The sequence below is a fragment of the Malaclemys terrapin genome, chromosome 2 (genome assembly GCF_027887155.1).
Source record: "Malaclemys terrapin pileata isolate rMalTer1 chromosome 2, rMalTer1.hap1, whole genome shotgun sequence".
NCBI classification, from domain to species: Eukaryota; Metazoa; Chordata; order Testudines; family Emydidae; genus Malaclemys; species Malaclemys terrapin.
The window spans coordinates 281,872,525-281,895,862 of record NC_071506.1 but is presented as its reverse complement, the minus strand read 5'-3'; the positions used below and the strand labels follow the sequence as shown (position 1 = coordinate 281,895,862).

General features: G+C 47.7%; 1 protein-coding gene across 2 annotated transcripts in view; it reads right to left on the bottom strand.

Moving 5' to 3' along the window:
• The window catches only part of PTH1R (parathyroid hormone 1 receptor), a 172,935-nt gene that overhangs the window by 23,456 nt on the left and 126,141 nt on the right, over positions 1 to 23,338 (bottom strand). For both annotated transcript variants that reach the window (XM_054016758.1, XM_054016759.1), the window contains exons 6-9: positions 18,284 to 18,378; positions 16,312 to 16,498; positions 11,469 to 11,622; positions 2,624 to 2,684 (exon numbers count right to left, since the gene is read on the bottom strand). In XM_054016758.1, the coding sequence (XP_053872733.1) occupies positions 2,624 to 2,684; positions 11,469 to 11,622; positions 16,312 to 16,498; positions 18,284 to 18,378 (497 nt within the window). The remainder of the gene's footprint in view (positions 1 to 2,623; positions 2,685 to 11,468; positions 11,623 to 16,311; positions 16,499 to 18,283; positions 18,379 to 23,338) is intronic.

Below are 23,338 nucleotides of genomic sequence, written 5' to 3'. Positions count from 1 at the left end.
ACCTATAGCTAATGCTTTGTGTGTAGGCGAGGCCCAAGTGAATGCTGGGGTGGTAGAAGGTGCTGCCCTGGCTGTCCTGCAGGATGAAGCGCTCTGATAAGAACAACTGCATGTATCTCCTCATGCTGCTCTGCCAATGAGTCTCAACCCTACTCTGCAGGAGGTTCAATCTCCTGGCCTAGCCAATCCTTGGCCTCTCTGCTTCAGCTGCCCATAAGGGGAGGGGGCATTGATTGAGGTGGTGGGTTTTCTGATGTGGTCACCTCTCTGCTGGGAACTGGACAGAGGCCTCCAAAGATATTTTATATAGGCCACTGAGTGAGCCCGTCCCATGGTAATCATGGCTTCACACCGCTGCTGCTGTAGACTGGATGTGCTCCAGCAATCAAGAAATGAAAGGGTCTGTAGCCCTCTGCTGGCACCACACCACAGCAGTGGTTTTCACGTCCGGGGCCAGCGTCTGTTCCGTGCGGATGTTTGAGGAGAGCAAATAAAAGGGGTGGTGAAAGCCCCGACAGGAGCGGAAGATTTTTACACGGTCAAGGTGATGAGGGATATGTTGTCCTCTAATGAGCTGAGTGGTGAGCTAAGTCACATGCACTAGGGCGTGCAGTTAGGTTAGCCTTTGCTCGTAGGATAGGAACGTACTTGTAGCATGGTTTCAGATATGGATGTATATCGTGCATGCAAACTATGCTGCACAGCACGATATCAGGTTCGGTTCCATTTTAAAACCAGGAGCTACTGGTGGGGGGCGGGGCGGGGGGGGGAGCTACAGCCCCCCCCCAGTGCCCGGAGGGGCTTTGACTGAAAAGGTGGCAAATTTCAGAAGTTAGCGTTAAGTATGTTCAGCTTATGCTGAAATTGGCAGTGGGTTTGGGGGTGAGGGGGCTGAGCGTAGAGTAGCTGCCTTGTGCTATTTCAACTGGCTAGTGTGTTAGACCAACACCTGTCCAGGATAATCTAGGTATGCCTAATCCGCAGCAATGGGGGGATGGGTAACTGACCTCTCAAGGTCCTTTTCAGCCCTACATTTCTGTGACTCTATGTGCAGTACTGATCTCAAAAGGTTTCAATGTCTGTAGCGCAGTGGTGGGCGCACCCAGCCCATCAGGGTAATCCGCTGATGAGCTGCCAGACGGTTTGTTTACATTTGCATGGCTGCCCGCAGCTCCCGGTGATCGTGGTTCGCCGTTCCTGGCCAATCGGAACTGTGGAAAGTGGCATGGGCCACAGGGACGTGCTGGCCGCCGCTTCCTGCAGCTCCCATTGGCCGGAAAAGGTGAACCGCGGCCATGCAAATGTAAACAAACTGTCTGGCAGCCTGCCAGCAGATTACCCTGATGGGCTGCTGGTTGCCCACTGCTGGTATAGAGGAAGGAGAAGTACTACTAAAGAACCACCAGGGCCTTAGACATGTAGATCAAATCATAGAATATCAGGGTTGGAAGGTCATCTAGTCCAACCCCCTGCTTAAAGCAGGCCCAATCCCCAGACAGATTTTTGCCCAGATCCCTAAATGGCCATCTCAAGGATTGAACTCACCACCCTGAGTTTAACAGGCAAATGCTCAAACCACTGAGCTATTCCCCCCTACTCTATGGTTTGGAAACTGTGGGTCTTATGAAGATGGAAGAAAGGTAGTAGAAAGTAATATGCTGAAGAGAACAGCGAGCAAGTGGAGGGTAGAGAGTGTTCATGGAAGAAATTAGGGATAACGTATATTTGGGACTCTCAGTGAGATAGGCTGGCGAGCATACGATTGATGGGGGCTGGATGTCTGATAAGAATGGAAGGCAAACAATTAGCAAAGAAAGCATGGGAGGAATGGGACAGTGAGAAAGGACATGGAAGAACAAGGATACGATGGAAAGACTGTCAAGAGAAGTTTGAAAATGAAAAGATTGTAACTCCAAGACCTATGAACCCTTGCCATGGACTGGAACGAGTGGTGAAGAATCATGGGTGCCTCCACTCATACGTAAATGGAAAAAGCGAGTAAAGTGCAGTACTGACCTCTGCTGGATGGGATTGGAACTACTCATATGTGTGTCATAAGCCCTGTAATGTACCAGCGAATGGGTGATTCTCCTTTAGCTCAAGTGGTAGAGGTATGCTTGTGGAGTGCAACACCAACAGTCGGTGGGGGATCGAACCTGGGACCTCTGGAGCTAAATGCACGAGCCTCAAGCCACATGGTGATTAGCTAAAGCTGTAGCAAACATATTAATTTCTAAGTGGTCTTGGTGCCACTAGAAGGGACAGGACACCATACCCAGGAGATGTGTGGGTTACATGAGAATCACAATTCTATCCCTGAGTTTGATGCAGACTTCCAAGCGGTCCCAATGTGCCAGCTGTGAAGTTGTAGGTGACCACAAATTGGTTAAATTATTTAAAACTAAAGACGAGCCAGGAGAGTTACAACAGAACCAGAGAATTTCATCCCCTGCTTGGTGCATTTCCTGCCTTCATTTTAAGATTGCTTCAGATCTGCAGCCTTATCTAGTTTTTTCCCCCCCAGGGTCTGTAATTCATCCACAAACCTCTCGGTTCCAAAAACACAGCAAAGACATAACACAAGAACAGGAGAAAAACAACACAGAATCCAACCAAGACTTACTCTGTGTCTGCTAGATTGGCCCTCACACTGGCCCACACTGTGACAATTACAGCAGGGAGTCCTGAAAACAAGAAAGTACTCATCAGTAAATACAATGTATAGCAAACGCAGTCCATTGCAAGCCAACTGCCAAGAGCTAGAGCTGGTGTGAGGGAAATTATTTAAAGGACTCCCCCATGGTTCAAGTATAGTTTGGAGCCCAAGGGCTCAATCCTGGTTTCACCTCCAACTTCAGGGAACCACAGGTCTGGAATCAGACATAGACCCATATTCCATGTCTTGGTCCTATCCAGAACACCAAATATGAAGACCTTGGAGTTCTGGGGAAATTTGGATCCAGAGACACAAATGACTCAGGACTATTATGATTTATATTACAGTAGCAATGATCTTACTAGAGGTCTTAACTGAGATTGTGATTCCATTGTGTTGGGCACTGTACATACCTATATGAAGAGACAGCCCCTGCCCCAGAGAACTCACAAACTAACTTGGCAAGAAGGAGAAATGGCAGGAGATGAGTGACTTTGCCAAGGATCATGCAGCAGGACAGGGATGGGACCAGAACTCTGGATTTTCAACCCACTGGACCACACTACCTCTCTGGATAGAAAGCATCCTAACCTTTACATACCCATCACACACATATCCAAGATGGCTGCCGGCAATCCCCTCAGACAGTGATGACCTCTCTACCTTCCACTACTTCTGAGGCTCTGGAGACCTTCTCAAAAGTTTGGGAAGCCAGTAGGTTTCCAAGTAGGGCAGATCAGTTTGGATATTCATTTTTGTTTATAACCCTGTGGCACCAGAGTCAGATGGGATTGGGGAGAGCACTTGTGCTGCCATTTTGGGTTACAGGTCATCTGGAGGCACTAGGCTCTGTGTGGCTATACAGTTCACATAACGGTCTCACTGCTGCCAGTTAAAACTGGATTCAGCAGAAATCCTATGGGAGAGACCATCTTCGTGATAGTTCCAGGCTGATCTCCAAACCCAGGAGATAAGTAGAGCTAGCTGAAAACTTTCCAGTGGAACAGTTTCAAGTTGGAACATGCTGATTCGACAAAAAAATGATCCGTATTGCAGGAACATATTGAAGTGATCAAAACTTCTTTCCACATGAGTGTTTTGACTTTTATATTCATATAATACACAATCCAAATGATAAAGTCAAAACAAAATATTTTTGGAATATTTCATTTTGCAAAAGTGCTGAGATTTTGACTTTTTGTCCTGATTCAGGACAAAATCTTAGCATTTCCTATGGGACAGAAATTCCCAATTTTGACCAGTTCTAGAGATAAGTATTAACTATGGAAATTAGGGGGCTAGGAGATTTTGCTGGACAAATCATTCAGATTGCCAGGGTTCCTCTAATTTGATGCATCTTGACATTTTACCCATTGCAATTTGATCACCAGTTTGATCAAAGAAAGAGCTTTTTCTCAACTGGGATGGAGAAGAAGCTTCTTCCATCTGCCTCATGAATTAATGAAAGCTAAGACAACCCTGGGAAAATATGTTTAAAGCATAGTGGCCAAATTCATCTCTGGTGTAACCATGCTCATTTCAGTGGATTTACCCCTGGCATTATTTTTTCCCTGTAAGAGCTAAGACAATACTGAATAGTGGAATAGATTCTTTTTTTGAGTCCAATTCTAATTTCTTTATGCACCCAAATCCCTCATGGACTTCCCTGAAAACCCAGGATTGGGCCTATAAGAGCTTCCACAAATGTTAGTAAAAGAGCCCCCTTCATAGAATATCAGGGTTGGAAGGGACCTCAGGAGGTCATCTAGTCCAACCCCCTGCTCAAAGCAGGCCCAGGCCCCAGATCCCTAAATGACCCCCTCAAGGATTGAACTTACAACCCTGAGTTTACAGGCTATCCCTCCCCCCACAGAAAGCAAAGAGGATGGTTATTAATAATTATAAACTCTGTGTCGCTTCTATGGTCTGTGGGGCCCAATTCAGGAAAGTCCTTATGTATGTGTTTAGCCTTACGCCCATTTCAGCTCCATTGAAGTCCATGGGATGTTAAACATGTGCTTAAGTACTTTCCTGAATGGGGTGTGGGGCAGAGACTCTCTCTCACTATGACCTTGTCTACATTTGCCTATGCTTGCGGCAGCATGTAGGGTCCATGTAGCTACACACCCCAGGGAAAGGCAGGCTGTGACCACACGCACTGGGGTGTGTAGCTACAGGCAGCGGGGAAAGGCTCCGGCAGCTGGACACTACACTGCTAGACCCAGCAATGCAGACATGGGAGGCAGTGCTTGGGTGTGTAGACAGATGTGTAGGATACAGGGGGTTCAGGCATGTAGGGCACCCTACTCTACTCAGCTGTTCATCATTGTCCATACTACTATTTATACCAGTGCTAGATGGGTATGTAGTGTTTGTACTGTACACACTGCCCTACATGTATGTACAGAGCCTTATACAATGGGGCCCCGATCTTGGTCGGAACCTCTAAATGCTACTGTGATAGAATCATAAATAATAAAACACTGGGCCTCATTCCAGTCTGGTAGAACTCCTCTGGCTACAATGGTACTACAAGAGGGATGCATCTGGACCACGCTCTACAATTACATACAGTGGTTAACATTAAAAAAAAAAGAAATATTTAATTTATGGCCCTAATAATTTGTGACCCTATTGCATTCTACGTATAGTTGGAGACTTTTTATAAGGTCAACTAAATACTTCCTTTTCAGGGTAAACCACTATCTATGGAAGATATGGGCAGGGAAACCTCAATTTTACAAACCACGGGCCATATCCTCAACTGGGATTGCTGTCATTGGAGCTATGCCCGTTTACAGTGCTGAAAGTCTGGCCCCATTTTGAGTGTGTCTACCCGGCAGCTGGGAGCGAGTCTCCGAGCTCGGGGAGATAGTCTCACGCTACCACACTAACAATAGCAATGTGGATGTTCTGGCAGAAACATGGGTGCTCACCTGACCTCCTCGGCTTGAGAGACTGAGAATCTCTCGCAACCCAAACCAGAGTGTTCACCCGTTAGATCTTGTGGCTCTGTCACCCAAGATCTGACCCAGTGAAGTTGTGGGTGAGAAGCTGCTGCCCAAGCGGTAACACCCACACTGCTATTCTTAGTACATCAGCCTGAGCACTGCTAGAGTGGGTTTGTCTACCTGGACTGAGAAGCTCCCACCTGCAGTGTAGACACACCTTGTAAAACTTGATTCAAAACCCATTAAAGTCAATGGGTTCCATGAACGTTAATGGGGTTTGGATCAGTTTTATAAATATGAATACACAATATTAATAATTAGCTCTTATGTAGCTCTGTTCAGCTATAAAGTGGATCTCAAAACACTTTACAAATGAGGTAAATACCATTATCCCCATATTACAGATGGGGAAACTTGAGGCACGGAACAGGGAAATGACTTGCCCAAGGTCATTCCACAGGCTAGTGGCAGAGCCAAGAATAGACCCAAAGTCTCCTAAATCCTATTTCAATGCTTTATCCCCGAGGCCACACTAAATAAAGACATACACAGGCTCTGTGGGCCAAATTCTACTCTCAGCTGCCCCAGTGTAAGCTTGGAGTAACTCCACTGACTTCAATGAAGTTACTCCGGCTTTACTCTACAGCTGGTTGACATTTTTCAAACACAATATTTTTAAACAATAGGGTTTTTAATGACGTTTCCTTTTCTCCCCTTCTTCTCCATTCTTTCTCAATGGCAAAAGGGAAAAAAAGGAGGGGGGAGAGGAGAGACAAAGAGGGGGGCAGAAAATTGTGGGATTGGGGGGAAAGGAAAATGAAAAAATTAAAAAGCAGATAAGTTTGAAAACAAACATTTTCAAAACAGAAAGTTTTTTGATACAAAATGGGACACATTTTGAAATGAGTCCCCTTTTCAAATGTGTAAAATGAAAATTACTTTGACAAAACTTTGCATAATCCCCTCCTCCCCCTTTTTTTGACCATCTCTATTTTACATCGGTGTAACGGAGACAGAATTTGGACTTGCAGGTTCTTTCCAAAGGCCATGGCTAGTTGTTCAAATTATTTAAAAGAAAAAAAGAAACCTATGTTATAAATCATAAGACCCTCAACCCTTGGGTTCCCTACAGTATCTCTTTAACTCCACTTTCTGCTGGGTCTCAACTGGCCTCTCCCACCAGTAGTTATTATGGTCATCACACGGATGCCCAATTTGAGATTCTTTGGGACTGATTTTAAGTGGTGTCAAGGTCCCACAGCTTCCAGGAACATCAATGGGAGCAGTGGGCGCTCAGCCTACTCTAAAAACCAGGCACAATGTCAGGACCCAGAATTAGAAGACACGCTCAAAGACTTGGCCGTATGTGTCAGCCGGCAGGTGGTGCTGGCAGTGAAAGTCACAAAGGATGAACTGTCCTTGCAGCTGGCGAACCAGCCATGAAGGGCAAGCCTCACAAAAGCAATTTGGTCTCCCTCATGCACACGTCCACCCACACCCCAGCCCTGCGTGTGTAGCCAGCATTCCCACAGGTAGAGTCCCACAGGGTGGCGATGCTGTCATTGACGTCTACAGTATCCACATTGTATGCGCTGTGCATGTCCAATCAATACACACAGTGTGTACAATGCAGGTTCTATAAAGTCAGGTCTCTCCCCTTGAGCTGGAAAAAGTGCAAAGTCTCAGGCTAGGCAAAACCCTCCCCCCCAACCCGCAGCCCCATTCCAACAAAGAGACGCCCCCCCACACACTTCTTCTAATGCCCTTGAGTCCTGTATGATGAAGAGCTAAGGATGCTGACTCCACCTGCAGTTCAGAAAGGGAGACGTCATTGGAGTGCCGGGATGAACTGTATCTGTTCATAGGCCTATAGGGGTGTCTCTATTCCATGCTATTGTGCTATCTTCTGAGTGATGTGTAACACCAAACCACACGTGGTCAGTAAAGGGCAGATTATGCACCCCTCACTGAGTCATGCTTGTGTAACGCCAACAGATCCCGGTCGTCAGCAGGCAGAATTGAACCTGCGACCTCAATGCGTGAGCATCTACTGCATGAGCTAAAAGCCATATGGTTTTTAAGCTAAGGCTATAGCGCAAACTCAATCGCCCGTGCTCGCTCTAAGTGGTCTCGGTGCCACGACATGGGACAGAACACCACACCCAGGAGGTGTGTGGATTACACATGCTCACGCAAGGAGCCCATTAGGAGGAAGTGCTCCTCAGTGTGAGTAAGGGTTGCCCTAAAGATCTTGTATCTCTATAAGTTGGAGTGTTAACCGAAGCGTTCTGGGCTATAATACAATAATAATAGCATTCAACCTATGGAAAAGAGCCCTCTTCCCTGTCCTCTGCTCCAGTAGCAGGAGTAGTTATTTTTCATTTCCCTGCCTACAAGCAGTTGAATAACATCACTGGCACAGAAGAGATGCTGAAGGCTGCTCTAAGTTGCGCCAGATCTTTCTGCATTTAGCTTGCAATCACTTTGGGGGCAGGGATAGTCTCTCACTGGGCTTCTGATCCTGGTTGGTGCCTCTCTGTGCTCCTCTAACAGCAATAACTCTCAGTCTATTTTAGGTTGTCCTATCGCACTCACCCTCGTTGTGTCTAAGTGCCGTGAGGTCCAGTTACCAGGGACAATTAAAACGTTGCGAATAAAATACAATTGAAATAGTCTGATTTTCTACAGTTATTGGTCATGCTCCTTGGACTTCCTTTATATAGCAGCTGCAGAGAACCTGAAGCTTGGTGGTGAATTTATTGACACGTAAAATCCTTTTTTCCCCCTAGATGTCTGCAAGAAACAAGTTCCTTCTGTCACCTTTGTATCCTCTTTACTACAAGAAGGGCCAGATCCTTCCACTGACCAGAGCTCAGCGAAATTTTTCAGCAGAAATTTTTTTTTCAATGAAAAACGGGGATTTGGGTTAACAAAACTTTTTGCAAATTCATGTTGAATTCATCAAATTGTTTCAGATGAAAAAAAAACAAAAACAAAAAAATGACAAATTCCTCCACAAATCTATCCATTTAAATATATTTTTTTTCTTTGACACCACTTTCCCTTTTGAAATTTCCTTCAGTTTAATTTTAAAACAGTAAAAAATAAATTAAAAAAAGGAAGCTTAAAATCAAAAGAAAACATTTGGTCTCAGGCTGAATGAAACATTCTGTGTGACCCAAAATTATTTTTGGTTTTCATTTTTTTTTGATTTGCTGAAAATTGTCCTAAAAAAATCTCATTTTCAGGTCAACCCCAAAGATTTTTTTTTTAACTCAGTTTTTTGGAACTGCTAGTGAACTGAAAAACCAACTATTCCAGGTCCACTGTTGACAACAACTTATGCCAGCTGAGGCTCTGGCCTGTAAAGTCTCCTCCGGATAAGTCCTTGGATCTAACATCAGAGAGCAAATTGGTGTTTGGGTTCCTTCAGCATAAATTGATTTATGGTGAATGGTTTGGATTTTCCTAGAAATCTCCAGGGCATTACAAATCCTCAGATGTTTGTTGTTATATAAGCAAAGGATCTCAGATCTTGGGGCAAACTTCTCCCTTATGTACCTATGTGAACATCGTAGTTATTTATCACTGGTTCTACATTGGTCTTCACTGTGGTATGGGCATGATCTAGTGCCCGCTGTATTAAATTGGAGTCTTTCCATTGACTTCAGAGGGCACTGGACAGGGGCCCCCTTCTGAATGCCCAACAGGTATCAAAGCCGTGTGTATGTATATTTTTTTATCATGCTAATCCAAATAAAGCAAAACCAAATGCAACTGGAGGAAATCATCCGTTCTCATTCCAGAGGAATTTAATTGAACAGCCACGAATGTTTGAAGTCAAATGGATAATTGGTGTTGTGACAGGTGTGCCTTTTGCATTGTGAGCGGCTCAATAAATTGATTATACTTTGGCAGCGATCAGAAGTGTTAATGAAAGGATCCGATGCCCGTTTGACTGGGGGTTTTTTTTGGCTACTTCGGCATTATTAGCAATGTTGCGTTGTGCTAAATGTGTGGAATTATTTCTACCGAATCGCCCCTATTTCTAGGATTTGCACTAGGAAATCATTTATCAGGCCTACTCTGTACCAAGCATTTCATTTTAATAATAAGCGGCAGCAATCATTCAGTGCAATTCTCTCCGAAGTAAAATAGACACAAGACTAAATTAGGAAGGTGCCTCTGCTACTCTAGGGCTTTGAAGAGTTTTTAAATATGTGAGGCCAAAGAATTCTCAGCCTAATAGCAGTTGGAAGAAGAATTGTCCTGTCGCGGATGTTTGGACATCCCTCTAGCCAATGCATCATTCTTTCACTAGGGAAAGCCAGGCTTTCATAGTCTTCGCAACGCTGACACCTCGGAGACCCCTGGATCTCAAGACGCAAACCGCTTCTGCCTGAGCTCAAAGGCCAAGCTCCGTAGCAAAGCTGTAGCAGGCTTGTCAACTGCTAGGTGGCTTAGCCACCACTAGAGGACGACAGAGTTCCACACCGCATGGGCGGGACATACATGTTACACCTTGAATGTTGACTATCTGACGAGTTGGGAGATCCACAGGTGGAAATGACCAAGTACATAAGGCAAGCTTGTGGCCTGCAGTATATTCTCCAGGGCTTTGTCCAGTGGATTTTTTTAAAACAAGGTCTCTGCTGTTTCACTGGAGAAACTCGAATAGATACCTCCCTCGAGAAGCTTTCCCTGCTGTATGCTCCTTTGCTCATGTACTGCACCCCGTTATGTCTCGTTATACCCGTGAGCGCCCTCTTAAACATTTCCTCTTCTCCCTCGGTGTTTCCACCCATCAGACGCTTGCAGGCAGTTATCGCGCTGCCCTCAAACGATCTGCACCTCATTCGTCCCTGCCCTGTCTCACCAAGCCAGCGGCAGGGCCAGAGGGGAACAAAAGCACATTCTCTTCTTAAACACTTGTGTGTAAACAGCCTTCCACGAATGGCTTGCCCCCACCTTTTCCCTCCCTCCCTGCTCCAAGAAAAGATCCAGGCATAAAAAAAAAAAAAAAAAAAGCTTCCCCACAAATTGCAGGTTTCCATTTGCGCGCCCGGACACTCGAGAAATCCGGTGGCAGGAGAGTCTGAGGCCAGAGGAAGGAAATCAGAGTGTCGGACTCCCCCATGAACCAACATCCTGAGCCCTGGCTGAATGTCCCATTTATACAACCATTTCCCCAGATGCTGACAGTCTCAAGGGAAGCTGGCCCAGCCGGTGTCACACCCGTGTCAACTTACACGGGCTGAGGACCTGGCCCCTGTATCTCTAAGGGCAGAAAATTATTTAAGAGTGAAATCAGCTGCAGCGCTCCATTCCAGGAACACCCCCTGGTTGGCTCTGCACGGGATCAATCTGTGATCGAGACATCCAACTAAATATTGTCTTCAGGGACGCGGTCCTGCCACCCCTTCCACGGGGGAGGGAGGCCCTGCCTGGGACAGGATTTGGGGAGCCCGTGTAGGAGGAGTGCAACCTTTGTATGCTGCACATTGCAGTTTCGGGTGATTCCCCATGCATTACTACACAGCGGGGATTCAGGGGACGGGGCAAGTCAGAGGACGGATTGGTGGATCAGCTAGTATATGGATCCAGCTGCCCTCACGGAGTGAGGCAGACTGGAGGACTGTCCATGGAGCATTTCCACTGCTGCTTCGTGTCCTGATGAGGACTCCAATGCATGCTGGAGATAGTATGTGGACAAGGGCAGATAATAAGGCCTTCAAGGGTGATGTTTCAAGCAACACCTCCCAGCCCTTTAACTCTGTCTTCATTTTCTCTTCGACCTGCACAGACACACACCCACAAACACACAGTCAGCTTAGAAAACCCCAAGAGCAGCGGCGACTCACCCCAGCCAAACAGTGTGAAGCCCCAAAGATACTTCTTCTCAGAGAAAAAGGCCATGAAGATGAGGCTGTGGAGATAGAGTCCTTCCACCAGGATCCAGTAGTAATTGGTCGCCAGGAAGTACAGGAAGAAGGTGACGACGACCTTACAGCCCATCTGGAGTGAGGGCAGAGGGAGAAAGGGGGGTTAAAAATGTGGTGTGAACCTGAAGCAGTGGTAGTTATGGGTTAGCGAGAGCGTGAAAACAAACTGGAGAAGAAAAAGGCTACCATGCAAGTTGGAGAGGCTCTCCAGAGGGTGTTCTACAGGCAGTAGCTTGGGTTTATGGCTAGAGCCCTGGACTGGGACCAAGGGTTCTAGTCCCACCTCTACCACTTAGTTTGCCTCCATTTTAGACTGTAAGCTCTTCAGTGCAGACACCAATACTACCTGCTTGTACAGGACTTAGATCAACTGACTGCAGTTGAGACCTCTAGGCACTATTCCAATAAAAAGAATAATAAGGAGGAACATCTTATAGGGCTTGATCCTCAGATGGCGTAACTGCATTAACCTGAGGGGAGCGATGCTGATTTACACCCGCCGAGGATCCGGCCCATAAGGTTTACTGTGGGAAGGAATTCAGCTCTGAAATCTGATCTCAGATGAACTCTCTGTGGAAGACCCAAGGGGTATTTGACATGGTTGGGTAGCTAGTCCCATTGGGTTGTCCTGAGCAAGGTCTCATTTTAAGATAGTGGGTTGGATCTGGCGTCAATGGAGCTACTATGGATTTATCCCAGTGTAACGGCAGATCTGACCTAGTGCTCAGCTCCTGACTGTTCAGGAGAACATGGGTGAGAAGAGAAGCAGGTGCCCCACTTCGGGCTGCAATGCACTTGCTGGAGGAGAGAGGTCCTGAGATCTGCCCCAGGGAATTTACCATTCGCCTTTCCGCCTCACCAAGAGCACTCGAAGCCCTGGGTTAGGGCTGCTCAGGATTTTCGAGTGCCAGCCCGTTGCTTTTACGGACAATTTTTTCTTCTATGCCAGCGACTCATCAAAATGGGATTCTATACCCAGCATCTGTTGCTGTTTGCACGTGCTGGCTCTGGGTGTCAGCATTCTGGGTGCTCATGGATTCAGCCAGCGACTCAGGAACCCACAGATAAATTCATATGACAGGGGCACCTTGCACACACACGGTGCATGGGCGGGGGAGCATTGTACAGATGGTAAACAAGCACCAGCACATCCTGCAAGTGAGCTGCAGGTAGGAAGCTGCTCTAGATGGTGCCCTGAGGCAGCAGGTGTGCAACAGATAACAGTCAGCAAGTGCCCTGCTGTAGGCTGAAGGTACAGACTCCACCGGCAGTAGGTGGAACATTCATTCACTACACACATGGTGAGCATCAGCTCATTGCACCTAGAGGGAGCAGTTGCACAGCTGGAGACTTTTGCAGGAGCCAGCGGGAGCCAGGCTCGGTCCTGGTGCGAGCAGATGCAGCTCCCTGGAAGTCAAAGGGAGCTGTGCCCACTTCCATCAAGGTTGCATTTAGCACGGGGTGAGCGGCAATGGACAGGCAGAGATCACACCTCCAGCCACAGATGACACCGATAGACACAGCAGGGCTCGGCGCCCCGGTGCAGGGCCGGATTCTCAAAAGAACTGCGATTTTCCAAAGCGCTCAGCCACTCGCCTTAGAACAAGGGGAGCGGAGTGCTTTCGAAAAGCCAGCCCCAGTTGTGGAAACTGGGAACTTTGGACAGTCTGAGACCCCCGATTCGGTTCGTATTCCATCACTGTGCCGCAAAACGCTGAAGGCCATGAAGACAGTGGGACGTAGGCAGCTGTACTCTCCGACTTTTAGGCCAGAAGGGGCTATGGTGATGATCAAATCTGACCTCCGGAATAACACAGGAAGAATTTCACCCGGAACTTCAGTGCTTTGCTGAATCAGTACAGACTGCTGCATCCACGCCTGGGAAAACCTAGCCCTAAATATGCACGTCGGTTGAGTCAGATTTAACCCGGGGATTGCTTTAATTAGATATAGAACGTTAACAAAACTCAGTGCTGTCTCAGCCTTACTGCACAGTGGTATTCACGGCATCATAGCTATGGAGTGACGATTCCGCACTCCAAGCACAGGGGAACGACCACAGCAAGTAGAGTTGCCAGGTGTCCGGTTTTCGACCGGAAAGTTTGGTCGAAAAGGGAACCTGGCAGTGTCCAGTTAGCATTTGGAAATTGAAACAAAACATTTTGATTGACCTACAATGAACCTTTCTGGGGACTTCTGTTTTGTGAAAATGTCCAAATTTTGGCTTTTTGTCCCAATTTGGGAAGCCTTCCCCTCCCCCCAAATCTCGAATTTTTTTTGCAGGATGGACAATGCATTTTCTGACCTGCTCTACTTAAAACATGTCCTCCTGGGGCAGTGCATATAGACTGCCTCTTGCTCAGAGAATATTCTAAAGTGAACAATGTAGCCCAGCATGACTGGCACAGAATTGCCTAGCTCATGCCCTTTTCGGTGGCTAAAAAGAGGAATTTTCAGTGTGCAGAGCTGTCTTTCTGTTAAAGACAAAGAGTGAAAAAAAAATATAAAGAAGATAATTTTTTTTAAAACCCCATTCAAATGATACTTCCTATATTCTTAGAAAATTACCATCCACCCACACTTTAACAGCCCAAGGAAATAATTATGGAGCTCCCACTTTCTTTGGAAATAAAGTAATATATTAATCATTGCGAAACCCTTTAGGTACTTATTTGCTTTTGAAGTTCATGAAATAGAAATCATTTCTTTCTGGTTATTTATTACACAAAATTTCTCTATGAATGCAGCGAAGTACATGCATTCTTTGCAAACGCTGAGTGTTTTCCTTTTAGTTGATGTTGGCTAGTGCGGAGCTAATGCAATAGCTGACATCTTGACCAATACAAGGAATCAAATTGAAGATTTTTTGAATTAAACATGAGTCACTAAAGCTTGAGGTAAAGTGGCATGGTCTGTAATAGACCCACATCCTCTGCAGAGTGGGGACACGTTACTAAAGCTAAGAAAATAACGGATTTGCCCATTCAGGGGCTGAACCGAAAAATCTGGAAAAAAATCCAGTTTGATTTGAACCAAAGCCTTTTTGTTGTTGTTATTGAAGCACTAAATGTTTCAGACAATTCAAAGCAATATTTGGGGGGGGGGGGTGAAGGGGAGGGGCTATTGTTTTGATTCAGCCATTGGGTGTGTGTGTTTTAACTGGCCAAATTTGAAATTGAAATGCGATTTTGATTCAAAAAGTCAAGCTGAAATGTTTGGAATCTTCCAACAATTTTTCCCCAACCAAAATCATTTGTCGGATTCAACCAGATTTTAGCAAATAGTTTGGGGGCCCAAAAAAAAGCATTTTTTTTGGTGCAAAAAAAATTAATTGCAATTTTTTGGCCCAGCTCTTCACGGCACACATGGTATTCACCAGGCTATGCTAATGTGTGAAGTGGCATTACTAGTTCTGAAATAGCCCTCTAACGTTTCAAAATTCAGAACACATCCGGGGAACGGGGGAAGCGCTTTTCAAACTGGCAGATATGTGGCTACAGGAATAACCCACAGTTTGCCATTTCAGGGCCAGTTCCTACCTATAAATTGGCACAGTTCCACCAACTTCCACTAGGCGAGGATCTAGCAAAACCTTCAGGCCCGGGACCATTCATAGAATATCAGGGTTGGAAGGGACATCAGGAGGTCAACTAGTCCAACCCCCTGCTCAAAGCAGGTCCAATCCCCAGACAGATTTTTGCCCCAGATCCCTAAAAGGCTCCCTCAAAGATTGAGCTGACAACCCTGGGCTTAGCAGGCCAATGCTCAAACCACTGAGCTATCCCTGACCTTAGCATGTGGTGAGTTCTACCAGAAACATATCAATACATAATAGTAATAAATGACAATGGGGACAGCCAATTACGGGGAAAGTCAACATGTAAAGGTGCAATGGAATCTGTCTCCAAGTCTCTGCCTCAGGAGTGTCAGATGGCCTAGAAACGGCCGCTGAGTGATGTCTGCATGGTTTGTACCGAGACGAGCTGCCGAGCGGAAAATCATTTCATGATGTACTCTGGTGGGAGAACGACATGTTGGGAAACTTATGTGCTGACATATCTGGTGGAACGGAGGCATGGATATTGTTCAAAAAGGGAGTCTCTCCCCAGCCACTACGGGTATATTGACACATCCTGTGGCAGCCCACGGCAGCAAACCTCTAAGCCCAGGCAGACCTGGGCACGTGCTACGGTGTTAGACAGCACTTTTAAGTTGCATCTCGGACTGGAGTTCAACCTCTGAAACCCACCCTCTCCCGAGGCTGCAGAGCCCCGTGTGGTAGCCAGAGCTGCAACACCTCTATGGCTCCGTAGCATGAACCCTACAAGCCCAAGTCTGTCAACCTGGGCTCTCAGGCTCACTTCCGTGGGCTGTGTAAACGTATCCTTTGTACAACGGGGCCCTGACGTTGTTCTTTAAAGAGGAGATGCCCATCTTTCCACATAACGGTGCTGGGAATGGCCCCAAACCCTAGCTCTGGTGTTACCTGGGATGACTAGGGGTGAAGAACTTGCATTGGTCAAGCAGACCAGATGGTTCTCTTGGGTCATTGCATATAAACCGTGGGCTGGGTTCCAGGGAAGGTGTAAGAGGGGATGTGGAAGACGTTGTGGTTTACTAGGTGGGGAAGAGGGGTCAGATGTCTCAGTCTCCCATTGGGGAAAAGGCAGGAAGTGGATAAGGCCCCAGATCACCAGCGTACCCAGAGTGAGCCACACAAGAAGGAGAGGTTAGACGTAACCAGCCATACAGCAGTACTCACAAACTGCGACTTATCCGCTGGGGGGGCCTCGGTAATGGACATGAGGTCTTCTTCAGACAGATGCTCCATCTCCTCCAGAGCCGACCCAGAGTACAGGACTGCATCCTTCACAAAGATGCTGACCGCTCTCAGCATGAAGGAGACAAACAGGTGCATGTGGATGTAGTTCCTTGTGCAGTGCAAACGCCTGGAAGTGGGGAGGGAAGACACACAGGATTGGAACGGTTTAGATGTCCAACTGGGCCTCGTCAAGCTCAGCTGTGCTTCCTAATGGCACCGTGGGGTCGAACGATTCTGCACAGTGCTGACAGCCCAGCACACCTCTTCTCTCAGGAATGCCGTGCCCCTGCAGTGACCCAAAGCTACAGCCACAGGCCCATTCCAGTGCAAATTCACCCCTGGCGTAACCCAGGGGACTGGCTGGAGGCTGAACAAACGCCACCGAGGCAGCTGACCTCGCAGTCGGGTGGGATAGCAAGACTAAAGTATGGGGGATGGGCTTAAAGGTCCCTGAGATGTCACACTCAATTATATTCCCTGCAGGTAAGATGTAAAATTAAGGCCCAAGAGAATTGTGGTCATTTGTGGCACAGGGTTGTTTGTCCCTGTGTTAATAATTACATCCTATCTGGCTAGATTGCCTCTTCAGCTTCAATTAGATCTAATATTCTACTTACCTTCCTGTTGTGTAGTGTTTTTTTACTTATTGGGGTCCAGGAAGTGGGCGGGCGTAAGCTAAAAGGTCCCCCGCCAGACTAAGGGGAGGATCCACAAGTGGCCAGGGCTTCCTTCAGCCGGGGCGCTTGCCACTCGGCCCCTCCCGCCACACCGCCTGCCGGGGGAGCTCCACGCCGCTCCCGCCTGCAGGTGAATTGAAGGTCAGAGGGGGGGGGGGAAGGACGCGGGCTGCCGGACTTGCTGCAGACCTGGCACTGGCTGGGGCAGACGGAGCGCGCAGCCCGCTCCCAGCAGGGTGCTCCCCTCCTCCGTGCCACCGTCCCCTACAGGGCACCCGGAGCAGTGAACCAAAAAATAAATAAATAAAATAAAGGCGGCCGTGCCACCCTAGGATTGGGCGGAATGCCGCCCCTTACAATCTGCCGCCCCAAGCACGGGCTTGCTCGGCTGGTGTCTGAAGCCCAAGGGGTGGCCCAGAATCAGTACTCGGGATTTCTGGGTTCCCTGCCCAGTGCCAGCTCTGGGTGCAGGTTACAGCAATCTGTTGGCTGCTCTAAATTCTACCAGCTGGCTGTGGTCCTCAACGGATGGGGATGGTACAGTTTCCCTGCCCAGGTGAGGTTGCAGGAAGATGGACCAATTCCAGGGGCAGGTAAGACTAGCTGCCACTTCTAAGGAGTGCTGGACTGCTGTGCTACTCAGCTTGATTTAATTATTTGTTTTTGCTCTACTGTGATTGGCCAGTTTTGCTCCAATAATTAGCCAGCCCCTTTGTTTCGCTCCGCCCCATGAGCGCGAGAGTACCGAAAACATTTTCCATCCTGGCCAGCAAAACGGCTATGGCCGCTCCTGGCAGGGACAAGGTGTAGGATCCAACTCTGTTGGCTCTATGCCCCCCGTGCTGGGAGAATCCCTACCTTGGTGCTTATAGTCTATTTCTGCTTCCTGTGCACCACAAGGGGACCAAAGAATCAGCACCATTGCTTCCATGTGCTCCATTCAGCTCGAATCCCTTTCACAGACAGAGGCATTGGGTCTGGAGCTCTGTCTGCCTCCTGTGATTACATCAGGATTTGGGGGGGGGTTCTACCCAACCCCAAGAGGTTTGTTTGAATGGCACCACACACAACCCAACCAGTAAATATTAAAACAACCCCTGTGTCTGATAGATGAAACACACACACAAAAGGAGGAGCTTTGTTATTGACAAAACCCTAAGTCTTCTCCAGTCCACTCCAGGTGACCTGTGTGATTAAACGGATACCCCCCCAAAAGGAAAAACGGAGCCGCCTACCTGAAGTATCCCAAGATAAGGACAGCAACTGTCAGGGATCCCAGAGAGATGGAGTATCCAACAGTATAAATCAAATAGAGGCGATAAAAGACCTCCTGCAGCACAAATGATGAGGGGGAAAAACAGTACTAAATTAGAATGAATTCTGCTTTACTGTAACCCAACAATACTAGCAGCATAAAGATTCGGGCTGTTTTGTCTGCTGAGAACAGAAACACAAAGGTCAAAGAAGCAGTGAGAGCTTATGGGAACAGGATATCATGGGGTCTTCTGAGTACATGGACAGCATGCAAAGTGCTACCCCTATTTCCTAGTGAACTAAAGTTACTGTGAATTTTGCAGGAGAGTCATGATTTATGTGGGTGTGTCAAATTAGACTTGTGCAGCATCTTTCATCCCCAAAGATCCCAAAGTGGATTGAAAACTGTTGGCCAAATCCTGATGTCCTTTGTTGGCTCTTACTCAGGCAAAACTCCCATTGATTTCATTATGATTTTTGCCTGACTAAGGACGTGTAGGATTTAGCCCACAGGATATGCAGCACCACTGACATGCAACCAGCTCTGGGGTGGAGGGCGTCAGCACATAACACAAAGATGCATGGAGGAGAAATTTGGCCCAGGGATGCTAAGAGAAAGCACCTGTTCTTTCAGAAGTGCCTAAGAATCGTTATTGTCCATGCAAGACTTTGGTTTGCAAAGTCTCATCAGAAAGGTCTCCTTGCTTTAGACTGCATCAGTCTCTAGAGATCAATCTTGCATTAAGGGTACAGACTAGATACTTAAGAGGTCTTTTTCACCTCCAATTTCTAAGTCACAGCTTCAAGGAACCTTCTCTTGCAGGGAGTCTCCATTCTCTCAAGGAAGGAACAGATCTGTCGCAGGTTTGAATATCAGCTTTAGCAGGGTTAAAACATCTACCAACATGACAGATCATCATTTCGTCTTCTGAACAGAGAAATAAACTCAGGAAGAAACCAACCAATTCAGCATCTTTCTTCCTCCTCCCTCCCCCACCCCGGAGTTTCATTAACATTAGTAACGCTGGACTCAGAATGACAGTTCTGATTTTGATCTGGGGCTAGAAATGCCACACTAGAATGCTAACCACAAGCCCTATTACATCAGAATACCCAGCCCTGGGAACATGTCCTTGTGGTTTCCTCCGGCGGAGTGCTGGGCTTGCTAATGTTCTTTTTTTGTTTTTCAAGCAGTGGTTGCAGGAGGCAAGCAATACCGGGCTTAACTTACTTCTCCCCCAAGGAAGCTGGGTATGCTGGCTGTGCTGAAACATGTGCTTGCACCCACCGCAATGGCTTGTGCTCCAAGACGGGATCGTGGTGGCGAAGAATTACTACGCCAAGCAAGCAGACCAAAATCCTTTCTCCTTCCCCATTCAGAATTTTAAGTGGAAACACCCACGTCCCCATCAAACAATGGCTGCATTGTAGCAGCTCTGAGTGTGCTACCGAAAGGGACCTTCTGATTGGCCAGTAGATGTTCTAAAGCACATGGTTAATTTTTCTGTTTAAGCACGGGGGCCCTCCTTTGAAATGATGGTGACACAAAGGTGCCGAACACACATGCATGCATGCACGCACACACACACACACACACGCACGCGTGCATAAACACATGCACACACTTGCAAGCATAGGAAACAAAATGAAGTTCAGGTAACACAGAGGCATCATGGGAAACCAGATTGCTAGGCTCACAGACATGTAGGAAGAGACCTGTTGGATCATGGGAGCTGTTCCCTTGCTGGGCAGAATACAGTCCCCTGAGTGCTGAACTGTGGCGGTGGGAAGCGGGGATACACTGCCCCAGAGGCAGCTCCCAGAACCACCCTCACTGATTTAAGCCAGATGCTCCCAGGACCCTGCTCAGCCTGGCCTATGAAAGGGCACAGTGCACTTGGGGAGAGGCTGGTGCATCCCCATCCTTTGCTCCTCCCCATCCCATAACTAGCTTGCCGCAGTCCTTGTGCTTGGGGAGTGCAAGGACCGGCGTTCCTGTAATGGGGACAGATTTTGAGGCCCCCCACCCTCCTATTCGCAGCCTAGCCCACGTCCCAGTTCAGTTTGCTACCCACTAGGCCATCCTTCCCCTCTGTACAATGCACCAGGCTCATTCCCTGGTGCTCGCTCTATCCGACTCAGAACACACCTTTAACAGATCAGCTTAGCGTCGCTAACCCCAGCCACCTGACACTCATGAGTCGTGTCCCTCCAAATCACGAGACTGGTTTAAAAGAATCATCAGGGTTTTAAAAATAATAAACGTGAGGTTCTGTTTAGTTGCCTCCTGGTTTGTGCCTTTGTGTTTTCAAGCTCTTCTCCATAATCATCACGGCTACAAACTTAGCCTTTTTCCAAAATAAAAGCCAAGAGTCTCACCTAATCACCTGACTCCAAGAGCTGGAGCTTTCAGAAAAGCCTCAGATATTGTGATCAAACAGCAATGGTCTGGGAAAGGCCAGTTCTCAAGGATGGTAGATCAGAGCCCAGAGCTCGAGAAGCAGTGGCTCGCATTGTGGCATTTGATCTGGCATTTATTTGGCCACAAGAGCAGTTTCACATACATGGTTATGTTCTTGCATCCCAGGCCATGCCATGTTTGTCTTCACAAAACAGATGTTGCTCTCCTCCCTTGCCTAAGAGCTGGGTGGTGATGGGAGGATGGAGATCAGGTGGGTAGGGGAAACATCGTGTCCCCCCCGGCCACACTGGTGCACTTGTTTCAAATGAAACTCTGCCTTGGCCACGCCTAATTAGTACACTGCTGCAGGCACGGCCAAAGCAAGCCTGCCTCAGCCAGCGCCCGCATGGAGAGGGGATTGGGTACCTTGGCATCACCCAGACGACTGTCTTCCCAGGCGGAATAGCAAAGTCCGGAGGGCATTTGGGTGTGTATTCAAATGGGGCAGATCCCAGGCTGCTGGCTTTGATGGGCTCCTGTCCACTTCCCCCAGCAGCAACGCATCCTGCTGTGTGTTAACCCAGGAGGGGGAGATGTGGAATTGCGGCACGCCCTGGCCCCATCTCTACCTGCCCCCCTGCCGCTGCCTCCACTTGCTCCTGCCAATGCCTGATCTTCTTTCCAGTAAGTGAGCTCTAATGTAGCCCTGTACCTGGGCTCTGTCCTCTGGCAAGAGAGGATGGGCATGGTCCTACCCGTGAGATCTTCCCTCCACTTAGCTGTGCCAGGCATGGCTGTATCTTGGGGACATCCTCCCAGGAGAAAGTCAGGGCTCTTTCCCCGTTGTCAGCTGACACTGCTCCTCCTTGAGCCAGCTTTTGTACTTACTAAGATGGAGAATATATTATTGCCCTTATATAAATCAATGGTACGCCCACATCTCGAATACTGTGTACAGATGTGGTCTCCTCATCTCAAAAAAGATATACTGGCACTAGAAAAGGTTCAGAAAAGGGCAACTAAAATGATTAAGGGTTTGGAACGGGTCCCATATGAGGAGAGATTGAAGAGGCTAGGACTTTTCAGCTTGGAAAAGAGGAGACTAAGGGGGGATATGATAGAGATATATAAAATCATGAGTGATGTGGAGAAAGTGGATAAGGAAAAGTTATTTACTTATTCCCATAATACAAGAACTAGGGGTCACCAAATGAAATTAATAGGCAGCAGGTTTAAAACAAATACAAGGAAGTTCTTCTTCACGCAGCGCACAGGCAACTTGTGGAACTCCTTACCTGAGGAGGTTGTGAAGGCTAGGACTATAACAGAGTTTAAAAGAGAATTGGATAAATTCATGGTGGTTAAGTCCATTAATGGCTATTAGCCAGGATGGGTAAGGAATGGTGTCCCCAGCCTCTGTTTGTCAGAGGGTGGAGATGGATGGCAGGAGAGAGATCACTTGATCATTACCTGTTAGGTTCACTCCCTCTGGGGCACCTGGCATTGGCCACTGTCGGTAGACAGGATACTGGGCTAGATGGACCTTTGGTCTGACCCGGTACGGCCATTCTTATGTTCTTATGTTATGTTCTTCCAGTCTGGACCCTGCTCTCCTGCCCGGCCTGGGAGCCATTCCTTCTGCAGCAGTCTCCTACCACCCAGCGCCAAGCCACGCTGGTGAAGCCAGTGCCAAAGCCACGGTCAGGTCTCTTCTCTTGCAGGAGGTAACCTGCATGAGCCCAACGCCTGGGGAGTGGTGGATCAAGGCTCTGCCCACCTGGAGTAGCTGCTTTGTTGAGGCTGCTTTCCCTACCACCCTGCGACCCGCCATGTGGGAGTCTGAGGATGTCTCACATTGCTTTATGCTCCTGTACGGTGCATAACACCGGTCACAATGAAGAGACACCAAGCCACTAAACATCACCACCCATTGTGCCCTGTCTTCCAATGGAACACCAAGAGCAGGCATATGGAGCATCTGGTGCGGGATAGACGGGAGGACATGACTAGTGTTCCAGGAGGTCTCCATTTTTAGGATGCCCAACTGCAGTTGCCGTGAAGAGGCCTGATTCTCAAAGAGCAGGTGCTCAGTGCTTTCTGAAGCAGGCCCCTTCGAGGTGCCTCAGTCCAGGGCCCTACAATCACAAGTCACGGGTGTGAATTTAGGCCAGGATCACCTTATATCCGCATGTGAGATATTCAGCTCTAGGAGCCCAGAGTGGAGGAATGATTCCACCTAGCCACGCCCTTAGACAGCTCTCCAAGGGATCGGTCAAGAAGAGGAAATGGATCCAACCGTCTTTAAGGAGTTGTGTAAGACGGATGGTTATGATACAGGGTGAGCTCAATAAGGGTTTCCTAGCCCATATATCTACAGACTCAGTTAAAGCTGCTGATTCAGAGGTCGTTAATTACAGGCTTAAAACTAGTGAGGACTGCCTTTGACTGCCACAAACGCCAACCCATGCCAGTGAAATGCTGTCACTGTTCCTAGCCATTTTTTTAATATTAAAAAAAAAAAGACACTTAATTGGCCCCGGGGGACATTTTCAAACAGCAGCTAATTGCCCAACTCCCACGGACAGTCCATGGGAGTCAGGAACTGCCTCTCTCCCCTACAGTCCTGAGACCCCTC